At 32.4% G+C, this 17377-nt stretch overlaps 1 protein-coding gene across 2 annotated transcripts; it reads right to left on the bottom strand.

Moving 5' to 3' along the window:
- Positions 1 to 2348: 2348 nt before the first annotated feature.
- On the bottom strand, positions 2349 to 10318 carry LOC134721814 (uncharacterized). 2 transcript variants are annotated; one of them, XR_010107929.1, is made up of 7 exons: positions 9485 to 10318; positions 7867 to 8028; positions 6712 to 6856; positions 5672 to 5974; positions 4298 to 4513; positions 3129 to 3285; positions 2349 to 2676 (listed from the first exon to the last, which is right to left on the bottom strand). XR_010107929.1 is itself a non-coding variant. In XM_063585051.1 (6 exons), exons 1-5 carry the CDS (start codon positions 9943 to 9945, stop codon positions 4319 to 4321), a joined length of 1266 nt encoding a protein of 421 aa, XP_063441121.1. In that variant the 5' UTR covers positions 9946 to 10311; the 3' UTR covers positions 2349 to 2676; positions 4298 to 4318. The 2 variants fall into 2 exon arrangements, 1 of the variants encoding a protein (XP_063441121.1); XM_063585051.1 differs by lacking the exon at positions 3129 to 3285 and having other exon boundaries at positions 9485 to 10311.
- Positions 10319 to 17377: the final 7059 nt, after the last annotated feature.

Here is a 17377-nt window from a genome sequence, read left to right as displayed (position 1 = left end):
ACAGAGCTAAATCTTTCACACTATTTTAGACACGTTATTAGTTGTTTTTTTTAAACTTTCGAGGTAAAGTGTTGAATAGAAAGAAAAAAAGATAATAGCTTTAATGTTCATCCTTATCAAAATAGTTACAGGCTTCAACCACTTGCAGATTTATCAAATGGTAAAAGAAATACTGATTTCTGATTACTAGTATTAAGTCTGGACACGCATTTTCTTTCACGATCGAAAAAAATACGTTGCCTGATCTTTCACGATCAAGTTTGATGGAAATTCAACAAATTCAAGGTTTTCATTAACAAATTAACGCTTTCAATGGAAGAACATACTTTAATTTTACTGTTCTATCAGATACACCAAAGATTAAATTTCAAATATATCATGATATTCTGAAATATGACCATTATAGGTCCACAAAGCGTGTTATTTGTAATAAATTTCATAGACACGCATTTCGCCTTTTGTGTTTTTTCAAAAAGTACTTCATATTTTCTTTATCTTCTTTCACAGTTATGTTGAGGAAGTTAAACCATTTTGACAGACATATTTGTTTGTTCGGATTTGTTCCGCGTTTTAAAAATTAAGCGATTTTTTCAAAGATTCTGAACTAGAATGTACATTAAATGACTTTCACGATCCGTTACAAGAACTTTCACGATCGTCTTTCAATACTTGACCGCCGTTAGATATTCTTTCACGCCCATTTCTCTCGATAAACCGAATGACACCCGTGAGGATGAAGTCGTTGTAACCAGCTGATATGAAACCGGATTTTAAATATGATAGTTCACACGGTAACAGACCTAGAGAAGTTATGTTAACTTCCTAGACACAATATAATATTCTGGATCACTGTCTGTCCATCGTAAATATTATCTTTAAATGTCAAAACTTTAGTAGAAAAGCAATTACAAAACTGCTATTAAATAAATCTGATATATCACTAGTTGGAATAGTCAGTTTTCTGTGGTGCGAAATATTTTCCCTAGAGAATATTCAAATATAATTCTAACCATTTTTATTAATTTCAATTAAAAAAAAACTGAAAATGTGAAAAAATGTGGGGTTAACAGATACAAGGTGATTGAAATACCTCATACAGTGACACTAACTTTTGTTGGGATACCTTTCACTGAACCATGACAATATTTCACTATTGGATGTTGCGCATCAAAACTTACAATGATATAGATACAATATATATGCTTGCAAAAATCAGATCACACATCCATATATATCTAAATAGTTCACTTCATTCTATCATTAGTATGACAAATGTTTAAAACCAGATCTTGCTGTAGTTAAATTAAAGAAATTACAAGATTGACAAAGATCATTGGGTGATATTTGCCATTCTCTTTTTCCTATACAAATGAAATCTACAACTATCAAATAGTATGATAGTACATGTACCATGTATAGACATTAGCATTATAGTTCATCAAATAATTTTTTGGTAAAACTATGTTACCCCACTATATACAATATCATATCCACATCATACAGTACAGGCCCGTAGCCAGGAATTTAAAAAGGGGGGTTCGTTTGACTCAAAAACTCGACTTTAACAGTCACAATTCGAACAGAACATTGACTTTAATAGTGCTTATTTGTTTTCAAGGGGGTTCGTCCGAAACCCCCCATGGCTACGGGTGTGCAGTAATATGAAGGTTCCTGTAGTTTCAAAGGTCATGATAACAATTTGATATCCAAAGCATACAGGTACATGTTTGCACCTGTCCTAAGTCAGGAATCTGATGTACATGTACAGTAGTTGTCTTTTGTTTATGTACTTTATACATGTTTCTCGTTTTTTATATACCGGTAGGTTAGACTGTTGGTTTTCCTGTTTGAATGGTTTACACTAGAAATTTTGGGGCCCTTTAAAGCTTGTTGTTCGGTGTGAGCCAAGGCTCCTTGTTGAAGGACGTACATTGAACTTTAATGGTTTAGCCTTATAAATTGTTATTTGGATGGAGAGTTGTCTCCTTGGCACTTACACCACATCTTTCTATATCTATATATGAAGGTTCCAGTGTAGTTTAAAAGGCAAAGATAACAATCTGATAGCTTATTCATACAGTTATACTATATGCTATTGTCGTGTACATCAATTACCAATCAATCTATCAACCATATAAGTATATGATGGTTCCTGTGTAGTTATAAGGTCATAATAACAATTTGATATCCAAGGCACACATGTATATATGATGGTTCCACTAGAATATCTGTAACTACTACACCACAAATTATACATTTCTGAAGGGATTTTGAAGTCAGGATTACATTCTGTTCAAATTGAATTACTTTAAAAACATTATATTGAACTGGACAAGAAAAATGAAAACTAGATATTTTATCTTTATTGTCAGCACCTTATATATTTTTTGATGAAATGATTTATAACAATACACTCTTATTTCAGTCTCATGTATAAAGATAATGTCCTAATCCTTACAAAATCCACTCACTAGACAGATGGATATACATTTTCTCTGTTTAACGAAGTCATCCATTACATCTTGTCACTTTTATTATTCATATTTCATATGAATGCAACCGTGGCATTACAAATAGCAGATATCATCGTCAGTCTTTATTTTTTAATACTCAGTTTAGCACAATGTCAGATTTTGAATGAAAGCATTAATTCCATAACTTGTAAACTTGATAAAGCTGCAAAATAAAAAAAAAGAAAGCTACAAATTGCCTCTTCTTTAAAAAAAAATATATTTTTATAATTTGATCTTATTTAGTTCTGTTACACAACTTTTTTCAGGTTAGATGATGGGTTTATTTTTTTTCTAACTTGTTTAATAATGCCACATTCTTTAAGAACCTGTTCCAAGTGAGCAGCCTGTAATTCAGTGATAGTTGTAGATTGAAATTGTTTTTCACTTTTGAATCAATTCTATTTTCTTCATTCTGGGATCTTTAATATCTTACTATATATGGTATTGGTTTTGCTCATTGTTGAAGGTTGTATGGTGATCTATTGTTGTTTACATCCTTCTCTGTTGGTCTCTGGATGATAGTTGTTTCATAGGAAATCCTACTACCTCTCCTTATTTATATATATTTATACATGTATTATAAATGTCCCAAATAAGATATATACTAGAACACACCTGTGATATTGCTGGTCCGTGACTGAATTAAAGTACATAACTATGCGTAAGCCTTATCTTAGTATTGGTATTGTCATCTGATAAAGTCATGCCAAATATAAGATACACAGTTTTCTCTGCTTTCAAAATCTTTCTGTTTGAACCCACTGACCTGGAACTTATCAATTATTGGTAATATCAATTATTTGGAAAACAAAAGGTCCTGGAATGCAGTATTTTTGAAAGCATTGTCATATGATATTAGTTATAAATAAAGTTGAATTTTTTTATTCGCTGTTTTACGTCATGCCCGCTAACAAATTGAAAACTGTACCTTTATGCCTTATTTTAAGTCCAGATTTTTAGAATTCGTATTGTTATCTTAGAAAGTTTTACTAAATAAAATGCTACAATAGGAAACAATTTGACAATGATTGAATTTAGAAGTGTCAACCCTGTGATTATGACCAGTGAATATAGCAAAATCCTAAATACATGGTTAGGTGGTGTGCCTGTCAGATACGGAACGTACAGTCAAGATAAGGTAATAGGTAACAGATAAATATACTATTGGTATTGTTATCCGATTTGACCCAGTACTTGTTAATTATTGGCAATATTAATTATGTGGACAACAAAAGGGTCTGGAGTGGTGTCATTTTTAATCTACACCATTGTCCTATATCAGCTATATATAAAGTTGAATTCTTTGATTTGTCGTTTTTGCCTGATGACGGCTGACAAATTGGACCTCGTTATTTTAGTATTATAGATTATTTGAAGATTTAGACATAATTTCATTGGTTATAAAAAATCAAAAAAATCTGCCAAACAATACATTCATGTAATTATCAAAGCAATATATAGATATCTAGAGCTCTACACATGGTTTAAACAGAAGACAATTTCTAAACATTATTGATTGATTGATTCTGTTTAACTCCACTTCTAGCTGTCTTTTTTTTATTATTTAAGTGCCAGTTTTTCATGTCAGAGTGCCTAGAAAAACAATCTTCAAAAGAAAAACTTACAATCAATAATGATCATAGTTTAACACATAGACAAGGGAAGGGTTCAAACTGACAACCTTAGTGTTGATAGGCTCGCAATTGCTGTAGATGAAGTATAGAAATGATATCTACCAATAATATAACTATGGCGAAAGATGAACATAATTTCTTTGTATATACCTGATGGCTTTATATCTATCTTCAGTCCTTGCTATGAAACTGGAAGTTATTAAGTCTCGTGAAGTTTTCTATCAGTTGTATTCTATCTTCTTCTACTAAGATGTCCAAGGGCCTTGAATAATATATGGTGGCAAAATCCTTATCTTTATCTAGTTCCTTTCTTTGGTACAGTTTAATCATATGATGGCTTGTGATGTCCAACAAGGTAAAATATATCTATTAATGAAAATATTAAAAATATTAATGAAAATACAATTCACATGTCCTTCAGTATACAGTATAACTACTAGTAACACATGTTCACCTTGCTGAGAAACAACATCACCTTTGATCCAAGGAGAAAGTTGTGTTGGTGGCAGCAAACCCCTGTATGCAGGCAAACTTTTAGTGAAAGGCTAGCAGCAATCTTTTCAATAAGAATATTAAAATGATTTCATAGAACACATGTAAATGAGAATATTCCTACAATAACTTTACCTGAACAAAGTTAACTATGGGATGTATATCACATGATTTCTGCCAAGCTTATATAACATCATGCTTGATGGTATAAAACATTATATACCAACATATACATTCCATACATGAATGCCTTTTCATGTGTTAATTTGTGTCCTCAATTAAATACATTTGACAAATAAATACTTTTCCCACATCAATGCTTTTCAGACTTTATTCAGGTACTTTTGTAAGAAAGATAAAAAATGACTACAAGCCTATCACTGAAAGTTTGTCACCTACATGTTCACACATCAGCGATTTTCAGACTATGTTCAAGTACTTTTGTAAAACGATGAGTTAAGGAGGTTCGCGGGTATAAGATTTTTAGAAGAAAATTTTTTTTTTTTTTTTCATTACAAATTTTATCGATTACCTTTATTAGTTGTTACTTTATCATATGGTACAAAAATCATTCCAAAAAAATCAATTCCTGTTGACCCCAGGTGTCTTTTAAAATGTAGATATCATTGGAAAAGCTCCAAATTATTTCCCTTTGCTGCAAAAATGCCATTTTTTGGCATTAAAATTGAAATATCTTTTTTAAACCATCGGTGACCTATATTTTTTATTGTTGTTTTCGAATAAGCTGCACATAAACTAAATATTTGTAAAATTAAGTGATTTCTGTAATTTAGTTCTTTTTTTATTTTGATATTACCGTTATTTCTCCTATTAGATCAACAGAAAAAAAGGACTTTAACCAAAATGTATGCTTCTTTTGAAGGCAGATTGTGAGCGTAAATGAACGGTGACCCATTTTTTTATTTCATTTTTCCATTAAGTATAAGATAAGGTTCATTTATAGAAAAATATAGCGAAATCCTATATTAAATAAAAAAAATCATTTAGACCCGCAAGCCCCCTTAAGTTTACCTTTGTTCCATTCACTATGATACCAGGCATTTTGTCATTACCCTTGGCATATTTCCTGACATCCAATAAAAGTTCACCAGCATGTCGTCCTAAAACATAACCTTCCAAATCGTCTCCTATTTCTGGTGTGAAATTCTCATACCCATATACTGAAGAACTGTCGTTGCTACCAAATGAACATCGCCTGTGTTTTTTGTGTACTGGTTCTTCATCTGGACTGTCTTCTGTTGAAGAGCTAACACTACTACTACAGCTACTCTCTATGTATCTTTTCTTTGACTGGTTTTTAACTGGTTGTGTTTTCTAGTAATAATATAAATTGATTGACATTATTGTTATTTAATGATTATCCATAAATTGATAATAAGGATTATGATATCTATGTGTTTATTTATGGTCTTTTTTCTAAGCCTATAAACACTGATGTCAAACCCTGCATGTGTCAGATGTCAGATGTGACTAAATTTATCAGTCTTCCTGCTGAAGGTCAGTGTGGTTATCCGGCTTTCTCAATCAGTGAATACTAAGGGAGCTACCATTTGATTTTTATGGGGGGCTAGGATGAAAAATTTTGTCCTGCATTTTTTTTTAGCTGTAATCTCTGTCCTGCCTTTTTATTTTTCACTCTGTTCGGTCCTGCCTTTTTTTTTCAGTTTATCCTGACTTTTTTTTTACCTTAATTGTCGTCCTGACTTTTTTTTTTGCAAGTGTCTCATCCTGCCTTTTTTTTTTACTCAAAACTCCTGTCCTGCCTATTTTTTTCAAATTTCATCCTAGCCCCCCGATAAAATCAAATGGTAGCTCCCTAACCACCACTTCAAAGTACTGACCATGACATTAAACACAAACATTCAATCTGTCAATCATGAAACAGTCCACTAACAGGAGTTAAGTCTACATGTATAGGTAAATGTTTTATATTATAGAAAAGATTTTCAGCTTGTCACTTTCAGATGTCCACAACTATCCATTTTTCAATGTCACTGAATATGTGAGTCTTGAGAATACATTGCTCTTCAAAAATATATATTATCACATACCTTAACAAAGGTTACAGTACAAATGTTGCTTTCTTCTTCTTTCTCTCTATGTGACATACTTTTGGTACATAATCGGAAATCTGGATTTGAGGTAACATCAACACCCAGTAAACCTTTCCAAAAGCTCGGAGCTGTACCACCAAACCTAAAGAAAATGGATTAAACACTTACAGGCCTCAGGCAACCATCTTACTTCATACATGACATATGTATCATTAAACAGAACTATTCACTTTATGTTATAACATTTGCATGAACTGTTGTTTGCTTTTGGTTTTTGTGGAAATGCTATATGTGAATGAAAAAAAAAAATAATCAAGGCAACATGTTATGCTATATAAATACAATGTATATAGTAAGCTAGAATTACCAATCTTCTGACTGCAATGAATTACATTTTTTAAAATGCGATAGTTTTGGAGATTGGAGAATATTTTGGCAAATTAAAAATTAAAAAATATTTAATCTGTATTTTTAGACATTCACACACTTTATGTATCTTATTAAACATACATGTAGCAATGGTATTACAATGCAACACTTTATCATTATTGGATTCAAAGTTCTTTATAAAAGATTGTATAAATAGAAGATGAAATGGTTGATTTACCTGGTTACATAAACTGTAGATGAATAAAGGCATGAAAGGAGATATTTTTAGCTAAGCTCCTGTATATTTTGATATATATATCAAAATCATATATATGTCAAGTACATGAGGCAGGTAATCATACCCTTAAAATTTACAAGTGTACTTTAGCAGCTATTTAAACGAGTACCTCCATTTTTAACATTCATTGTACTTCTGCTATCTATTTAACTAAAGGAAGAGATTGACTTCAATGACACGCAACAGTACGAATTGGGAATTATTTGTGATATGAATTATAAATGTATTGTTTTGTACTTCCAAGATTTGTTTTTATCCACAAAAACACCAATTTTTGATGAATTTTCCAAATTCTGTGACCATAGTAACTGACTGTTATGGATCAGTATACTAAATGCTTTTGTGCTGAGTTCACAAACTGCCTGCGAAATTTTGTTGTTACAAAACTTGCACAATTGGACTGTGATTTAGCGGGCATCTTCTGCAATGTGTTTTGAAGAGATGACAATGCACATTATTTTGATATATATTTAAAATTTACTCACCTTGGTCTTAAATGACACATGGTAGCAAATGCATAGAAAAGTTGTGTATATATTCCATCAGCCACTTCACATGCACCATGTTTATACTGTTGTTCACTGATCAGAAGATACTCGGAAAGCTCTGAGAGAAAGCCATCAATGTGAACTTTTGCCATCACATCTCTACAATAAAATAGAAGTTATTGTAGGAATATCTCATTTGCAGTGGTTGGACATAAACTTGGGACTTTTTTTTACTTTGTTAATAAGCTTTCAAATGCATCAGTAGCGATTATGCCTTCAGAAAATAACAAATAATCAAATTTCCTTTATATTATGCATATTTTACAGAATAGCCATGCATACATCATGTACATGTATGCTTCTTGTCCTGAATTATAATGTACCAAAGAAGTCAAGGGTAACAGAACTTAATGCAAACTGAGTAATGTAAACTCTGTAAAGATTGGAGAGGCACTTGTCAGAAGAACAGATATATTTGTATTGATATATAATTAAACAATTCATATGTTCTTTTTATTAAGAAAGTTTGTGCATACATTTGTAATTCATTTGGTTTTAACATCTTTAGTGTTCAAAGCAGGGATTTTTCAGCAATTGTTGAAACATGTTTTTTCATCTTAAAAATATATACAATCAAAACTGCATACAGTAACACTGAGGGCTGTCAAGTCTAACACGATTAGTATGAGACTTATGCATTTTCATGCGTAATATGTTGCTGCATTTTCATACAGTATATTCTATGTTTTATTGCATTGATCTTTACAATTTTGGCCAAGTGTCACACATTTGTTTCATGTGTGACAGGATTGTTTCATGTTAGTAATTGCAGTAGATACTTAGTCAGCGGTATGCAGTTGAGCTAAGGAAGTACTTCTTTAGCAGATAACTTGTGCCAAAGAGGTCCCCGTTTGGAGTTCCATTGGAGACAAGCAATTTTGTAATAAAATTCATGCTCTCCTGTTACACATGAAAACTTTGCAATTAAGAAATAATTCATGGGGGCTTGAATATTTCGTGATTTTACCATATATTCAAGCCCCAATGAATTATTTCGATTCTAATAGGACAAATACGGTAGTTGTTTTAGATCGAAGTGCTCTAGATGATGGAATTTGTTGCCGATCCTGTAAATAAACGCATTATTAAATTTACTTTAAATAACGGAGCAAACTAAATAAATGATGATGCTTAAACTTTTACAATAACATAATTAGATAAATTTGGATAAATCTAAATGATTAGTGTACTTATATGTCTCATATGTATACAAAAATGGCTATCATAACACATTTTAGCATCATTTGTTTACGTTTTCTTGTTGTGATGATTTTCAGTTTCACAAGCGTGTATTTTCCCGTAAAATGCTATTCTGACGTTGTTGTTCTTTGATGTCGGGTAGCTCATTCATTAAAATACATATGATGTGGGTGTACAATAGGAACAGCCCTAACAATATATTCATATTTTACCACGGGTGTGTACTCAAAGCATTTGAAGGACGTCATGTTAGAATACTATATACATGTAACTAGCTGCTGCATACATAATGTGTTATCATGGTTATTGTTATTTTGTGTGTGTAACAGTGTTTGAGAAACTGCTTGTTACATACATGTACGAGTCATTGCTGTTCTCTCCATCTGATAATTTTATCTTTTTCCTTAAACTGTCCAAAGTTGGTTTCATGTGTTTACTGTAAAATTCATGAGTAGCAAATTGACATGGATTATTCTGCAGAGTTGCATCAAAATGAAGATGTGACTTCAAAGTACTCATATACTGTTCCTGTTGAATCGTAAACTCAGTTAGATTTCCTTTCTTTATTGCAACGTCTGAAGCAGTAGGATAATAACTGTCATTGTAATAGATGTTTACTTTCTGGGCATGTTTTCTTTTCCACTCAGAAACACTGTTTGGTATCACACTTGTTTTGGGCTTGTGTCTTGGGCGTTTGACAGTTGATACGAGTAATGTGTGTGCTTGATTTTGGACATCTTTAACACATAAATTATCTTCTTCTGTAGATGCAGCAGATTCCTCTACATCAGATGATGATAAAGAAGCTGTTTCCATAATTTTGAAACTTCGGCAGGGTAGGGGAACAATCAGAAAAGGAGAAGGTAGTGACTTATTTTATGTCATAAGCATAATAAGCATATGTCCGTCCTTTGTAAGGAGCACCTTAAAATTGAGACGAATAACCTAAAAATTTAAAATCTAATTAAAGGCAGTGGTTGAAACAAATTTCATAGCTGGATAAACCTCCCACTTGTGTGATATGTGTTTATAGTTCCGTAAGGAATCAAATTGGAAGCCAAACTGATAAAAGAGGTTAATGTGACAACATTTGGAACCCACCAGTTCAGTTCAGTTCAGTTTCTTGTATATTCCTCCATTAAATGTGGAGCACTACCCAAAGGGTATAGTTTGAGCAACTATTTACACCTTAAAACATAGGGAGCTGGTTCCAGCCCAAGTTGTGTAAACATACACACCAGAACAGAATCACACAGATACGCTTGTTAACAAAAATAACGCAGTAGTGGATAGTTTAATTAATTCTTCGTTTAATAGTATGGTAGACGTGATTTATATCACAAAACTGTCATTGTCATATCTGCCAACTTTTCAAAATTGTCATGGGGGTTTTGCGTGCAGGATGGCTGTCATGATCCCAAAAAACCTTCAAGGGGTCCTTCAAATTCATTTTAATGTTATTTTTGGCTTATTCATACTTTTACAAGCCTACAATCATTGTAAAATTAATTGTTTAGTTTAAATTGTGGACAAATTGCTCTTTCAAAATTTCAATTTGGGAGCCTCCACGGGGAAACCCCCCGCACATAGCGGTACCTCGAATTACCGAATAACAGTGTTATTATCCGAATAACTCATGTAATTACCGAATAACTCTTCAAATATCAATATTAACACATTTAAATGACTTTTAAACATATATTATTGAATAAAATTATAATAGAAGTGTATTTTATAACCTAAAAATAAAAAAAAAGTTGCAGGTAAGTTAATATTGATCATTATAAAATTATGGATATCGGTGTGTACTTCCAAGAAGGCGACCAAGGAAATCGTAAGGAATGAATAAAAGAAAGATTGCATATATGCCTTCAAAGGAAAACGCTATGAAAATATAGTATTAAATAATTTATTGTATATACAGAGAATTGTCTAATAATTGTTTTTCAGAAAGGATTTGAAAATTTAACCAGTACATCAAAGCAATGCAATTACTCCAATCACTAATTACTTTTCATAGCAATTTACTCAACATTAAATAAAATGTAATTAAGAATTTTCACATATTTAATTCAAATCTAATAAAAAAATTATTATAATTCGTTGTTTTAATAAAAACAAAGCTTCTGAATGGATGATTTTTATGTTTGTTCTAATAAAATTTTCTCAAAACTAAATATAAGATTTTCATTGGCAAATATAAATGTTTTTACAAGTCCCTTTAATTTTGTATAAAAAGCCATGAATACATGTGTGCTGTCTTCCATTTTCAAAATGGCTTTATATCCGTGTATTCAATGTGATGAAGAATGCAGTTGTTGACTTGTGATCGTTGGGTTCACAGTGCTTGTGTCCCAATGGATGATGCATTGTTATTGGCCTGGTCAGATGTGTCTCTAAAGTTCCTTTGTAAGGACTTTTGCTTTACAGACAACAAGTATGACATGGCCAAGGCGTTAGAAAGGTAAGTAATTTTCATACATACCTTTTATTATAAGCTATACAAAAGCGAAATTGTTTTTTTTTATATTATTAATAGAGAGAAAGAGAAAACAACTTGTACAACAGACAGTAAACAGTCGCATCAATTAGTCTTCAACTCGACGAGAAAACACCACGGGGGTATATGAAACATATGAACCAAAATTTGAAAATACATACCAGTCTAACAATCATGCCTTTAAAGGTTATATACTGATTTTAAAGTACTATTGTTAGCACATCTATACCACTCTATACAACGTCATGCCTACTCCACTCCATAACTTAATTTATGGCTAAATTTGACGTTTGTCTCAATTATAGCTTTATTACAAGTTTTTCTGCATTGTAATTCATGATGCCTTTATATATATTATCTGCATTCTCTCAGTGGAAAAAAAAATATTATGTCAATTATTTCAGTCTGTAATTAGCTTTTTCTGACAAGGAATTCAGAAAATATATTAGATTTGTTGAAATGTTCGCCTATTGACATCGTTAAGCATCAGCTGCTCGACATTATGTGTAGCCTCTTAGCTCCTTGGTTGCGTTCAAAAGCTAAAAGAGATTTTAGCATGGCTCGCGTATATTAATTTACGATATCAATGTGTAGAAAACCCGATAATCTATACATATTCTGCTTCCTTGATGAAGTTATTTTAAAAATACTGAGCACATAGAAATTGGCATAATACAATCGAATCAAAGCAATACCTATCCAAGTGTATCATTCACTCAATTAAAAGAACAACAACATCTTATTTGGTAGCGATTATTTTTTGTAGTCACCGTTTGCTTGTTTAAGATGACATTAACTTTGTGAAGAACTATACAAAGAACTACAACGAACCAAACAATAAGAGTAGTGATAGATGCGCTGTTCGACCCCTAAAATTATAGACACTAGACGTCAACGCCATACCTAATGTTGGACCCTTCAACCCTTAAATCACAGACACCGCACCCTTATATTGGACTATTTGACCCTTTAATCAGGACACCGACGCCATTAGGAGAAATATTGTCTGTTTATGAGGGTGTAACGTACACTTTCAAGGGTCTGCGGCCGTTTTCAAGTGTGTTCCGTCCATTTCCCAAGGTATGTCTTCGGCGTCCCGGCGTAAGAATAAAAAAGTTTAACAATAAGGTATGATGTGCGCGTGCCCATTTCAGGGTGGACTGCTCCAACATTATTAGTATGATATCCACGTCCCGGTTGAAGGGTTGAATGGTTCTTCACTAGATCATGGCGTCGGTGTCCTGAATTAAGGATCAAAGCATTAGGGTGTGAATTCCGCGTCTAGATTTAAGGGTTGAATGGTCCAACATTAGGGTATAGCGTCGTCGTCCAAGGTTTGAGGCGTAGAAACAGCGCATCTGTTACTACCAAAGGTAAATAATAAAAATAAAAAATAATTAAAAAAATAATTGATATTCCCATGGATACTAACTGTGCACCCATACTAGCCAATGTTGTTTTACTCATATAAAGCGGATTTCGTACAAAAGTTTGTCAAAGACTGAAAAAAGCAGCTTTCCAAGATTTGTTTTTTAACTTCCATATGCATAAATGATATACTGACACGATCCTCATATGTATCCGGGAACTTGCTTAATGCTACTACCACTAAAAGTCTGTATATCTGGATATTTTTCTTGTTTTCGCTTATATTCGTTAATTTTTTTTGACCGGGTGTCTATCTCTAGTAATACAGGCTCCATAACAAGAGATGCTTTATCCTGTCGACGAATCTGATCTTGCTTCGTTTGGTGTTAATGCGATTTCCCCCCCGATTTGCATACTTTGAGAATTGAACAATGTTGAGATCTTCACAATTATTTAATGAACAACTGTTACAAACTATTCCATACAAAAGCCCTTGCTTCCAAATGTATTATACAGGATCATTACTGAATAATTATTAATTTTTTTTTGGGGGGGGGGGGGGGGGGGAGGGTGAGACCTGGGGTCATATTAAATTTTTCTCAACACATTACTGGTAAAATTGCGTTCTTTTACCACTTTTGTCAATCAAATATTCAATGACCCGTAGTGACATCCCTAAAAGAAAATTTCTACACTAACTTGTCAGGACTATATTATTTAATTTAAAACAATCAAAGGATTGATAAAATAAATGAGCACGATTGAAGTTGTTTTCTATTTATGTAATATAAGGGGACTAAATGTAATTAACTTTACGTTTTTCGTCCCTTTGTGTACAGTGATATGTGTATGTAAATCATAAAAGATAACTACGAAGTATGCAAACTAGATTTTTCTCAAGCATTTAAAAAAGTCCCTGTATTATAAACGTATATATATAGTCTGAATAAAATATGTTGCATGGAGATATTGTCATTATGAAAAATGACTTTTATTAAAGTCTTTGCAGACGAAATATAGTCGATGTGTATGATTATTACAAGATAGTATAAAATATCCACGACTTTCTCAATATTCTTAATAACTGTGCGCCTCTCCTTGCCGACCTCTTCTTATTTTCATATGAATCGGAGTTCCTTCAGACACTTGTTAAAAACAAGAAGATCAAAGAAGCCAGGTTATTTAATTTCACTTTCAGATATATTGATGATGTTCTTTCCATTAACAATCCGAACTTTTCTGATTGGGTTCCATTAATTTACCCACCAGAACTAGAAATTAAAGAGACCACAGACACGGCTTCCTCCGCCTCATTTTTAGACTTATACCTCGAATTTGACATACACAGTCATCTCAGTACCAGAATCTATGACAAACGAGACGAATTTAATTTTGAAATTATCAATTTCCCCCACCTTAGTAGTAATATACCAACTTCACCTGCATATGGAATATACATTTCCCAACTTATTAGGTATTCAAGAGCTTGCAGCTCCTATTCAGACTTTGTAAAACGTCACCAGTGTCTGAGCAGAAAGTTGATGAACCAGGGGTATGTCAAAGAACGTCTCGTCCTTTTTCTAAAAAAGTTCATGGGAAGATACCCAGAACTCGTTGATAAATATTCCGTATCAACTTCACAAATAATACAAGATGGTCTTGAAGTATAGATTTTGCGTACTGTCGTTGGTTATCATCTTAATAACGTGTTATAGTATTATTTTATTAGTCTTTATTAAATATTGCTTGTACTGTTAAGTCAATTTTTGAGATATTCTTTTGAATTGGCTCTGTGGTTATATAAAAACATCATACTTTGAACGACAAAATTATTTCATTTACTTAAATTACTCTTACTTATGGATCTTGACATACTATGAATGACAAAATTATTTTATTCAACAATAATAATTTTTCTGTTAAGTCTGTTTTTTATGTTATACATTTGACGTGATACTGTACGTATGTACCCGTCATACTTTAAACCACACATTATTTATTTATTATTATTACATTTACTGTTGAGTCTGTTGTTTGTTATATCAACTTTACGTGACTATGCATGTAGGTATGTCTTCATACTTTGAACGACAAAATAATTTTTATGTCTACCTGTGCGAATTTCAAACGCGCAATTTTACACCAGCAATGTAAACCTTCTATCCTTTACGGGTAGACTTTATATAGATAAATTAAGTGGTATAAGAAAAGCAAAATGAGTATATTAAATTTTATGTATGCCTTTTTGTGCTTCTTCGTTACATTTGTTGTTTTTATAGTGATGCAAGTATGTATGCCTTCATACTTTGAACGACAAAATTATTTTTATGTTTACCTGTAAGAATTTCAAACACGCATTTTTATACCAGCAATGAAAACCTTCTTTCCTTTACGGGTAGACTTTATATACATAAATTAAGTGGTACAAGAAAAGCAAAATGAGTATGTTAAATTTGATGTATGCCTTTTTGTGATTCTTCGTTACATTTGTTGTTTTTCTAGTGATATTAAGATGATAACACAATATTGACTGCTGTACCCCTATTTTTGACATTTTTACTCTTTGAGTATGTTTGTTTTGTTCATACATCGTTGACAATGTAATGGAATTTGATGCGACTGTCATACAAGTGAGAGGTTTAGCTAGCTATAAAACCAGGTTCAATCCACCATTTTCTACATTAGAAAATGCCTGTACCAAGTCAGGAATATGACAGTTGTTATCCATTCGTTTGATGTGTTTGGACTTTTGATTTTTGATTTTCCTTTTTGAATTTTCCTCGGAGTTCAGTATTTTTGTGTTTTTACTTTTTTTCACATACATAATTAATGAACTAGTGATAGACAACATTAAGATGTTCCTTTGGCTGCTTTGGTATTTATGGCGCGTAACGGGATCCGAGCAATTAAATGAACAACTAAATTATATTTTTTACAAATGGATAATTTTGTTAAAGTGTTCTTATATTTGTCTTTTTAAATATACTTTTACTTTGTGTTCTGTTTTTTTGTGTGATAAACACTTGACGTGGCTCTGTACTTATGCATCCCGGCATTGAGTTGATTATATTATTTTTCATTTTTACTTGTATGCTTTGTGTCCGTGTGACTTTTTATGTTTCTTTGGTAAATATAACGTGTTTCTGTTGTTATTAGATTATGACACGGTGTTGACCGCTGTATCCCTATTTTGACATTTTTTACATAACATGTACTAGTATATAGATACAGGAAGATGTGGTTTGAGTGTCAATAAGACAACTCTCCATCCAAATATCAATTTAAAAAAAAAGTAAACCATTATAGGTCAATGTACAGCCTTCAACACGGAGGCTTGGCTTGTATGTTTGTTTCCTTCACACATCGTTGTCAATGTAACAGAAGCTGATGCCATTGTCACACAAGTGAGTGGTAGAGCGCTATAAAACCAGGTTCAGTCCACCATTTTCTACATAAGAAAATGACTGTACCAAGTCAAAAGTATGACAGTTGTTTTCAATTCGTTTGATGTGTGTGCTTTAGATTTTGTCATTTGATTAGGAAAAAGTAAAAACACAAAAATACTGAACTCCGTTTTGATTTTACCTCGGAGTTCAGTATTTTTGCGATTTAAATTATTCGTATATAACCACTCAAACACTCAAATACACACGAATGTGTATTATCAGTCAGTCAGTCAGCTATATTGTAAATAGTTATCAAAAGTACCAGGATTATAACTTTATACGCCAGACGCGCGTTACGTCTTCATAAGACTCATCAGTGGCGCTCAGATCAAAATAGTTAAAAAGCCAAATAAATACAGAGTTGAAGAGCATTGAGGATCCAAAATTCCTAAAAGGTGTGCCAAATATGGCTATGGTAATCTACTCCTGGGGTAAGAAAATCCTTATTTTTTCGAAATTTTCAAAGTTTTGTAAACAGAAAATTTATAAAAATGACCATATAATTGATATTCATGTCAACACCGAGTGCTGACTACTGGGCTTGTGATACCCTCGGGGACGAAACGTCCAACCAGCAGTGGCATCGACCCAGTGGTGTAAATAGTTATCAAAAGTACCAGGATTATAATTTTATACGCCAGACGCGCGTTTCGTCTACATAAGACTCATCATTTTTCACTAAACGAAAGGACGAATTGAATAATAGTTGATGTATGATGGTTAAGAGGAACAGATAAAACGGTTGATTTATGTTCCCGGTAGGAACAACCATCAAGCGTCTAGGCGAGTTGCTATCATGTGACAAGAACACCATGGATTTAACGGCATATTCAAGTTTCAAAACACAAATCAATCAAAGATTTTCAGTTCATGCCTTCTGTACTTTGATTTTTTGAAACTGCAAGGAAGCTAATAAGTCATAAAACCAACAAAC

Source organism: Mytilus trossulus, chromosome 6 (genome assembly GCF_036588685.1).
Source record: "Mytilus trossulus isolate FHL-02 chromosome 6, PNRI_Mtr1.1.1.hap1, whole genome shotgun sequence".
In the NCBI taxonomy this organism is placed as follows: domain Eukaryota; kingdom Metazoa; phylum Mollusca; class Bivalvia; order Mytilida; family Mytilidae; genus Mytilus; species Mytilus trossulus.
This window is presented reverse-complemented; position numbering and strand designations above follow the sequence as displayed.

What these genes read in the sequence shown, in the direction of transcription:
- LOC134721814 (XM_063585051.1), bottom strand. Translation starts at nt 9,945, where the DNA reads ATGGAAACAGCTTCTTTATCATCATCTGATGTAGAGGAATCTGCTGCA. An exon ending in ATGTGTCATTTAAGACCAAG is followed by an intron (nt 6,857 to 7,866) that starts GTGAGTAAATTT and finishes CATTTTCTTTAG; the next exon opens with GTTTGGTGGTACAGCTCCGA. An exon ending in TCATAGTGAATGGAACAAAG is followed by an intron (nt 4,514 to 5,671) that starts GTAAACTTAAGG and finishes TTTCATTAATAG; the next exon opens with ATATATTTTACCTTGTTGGA.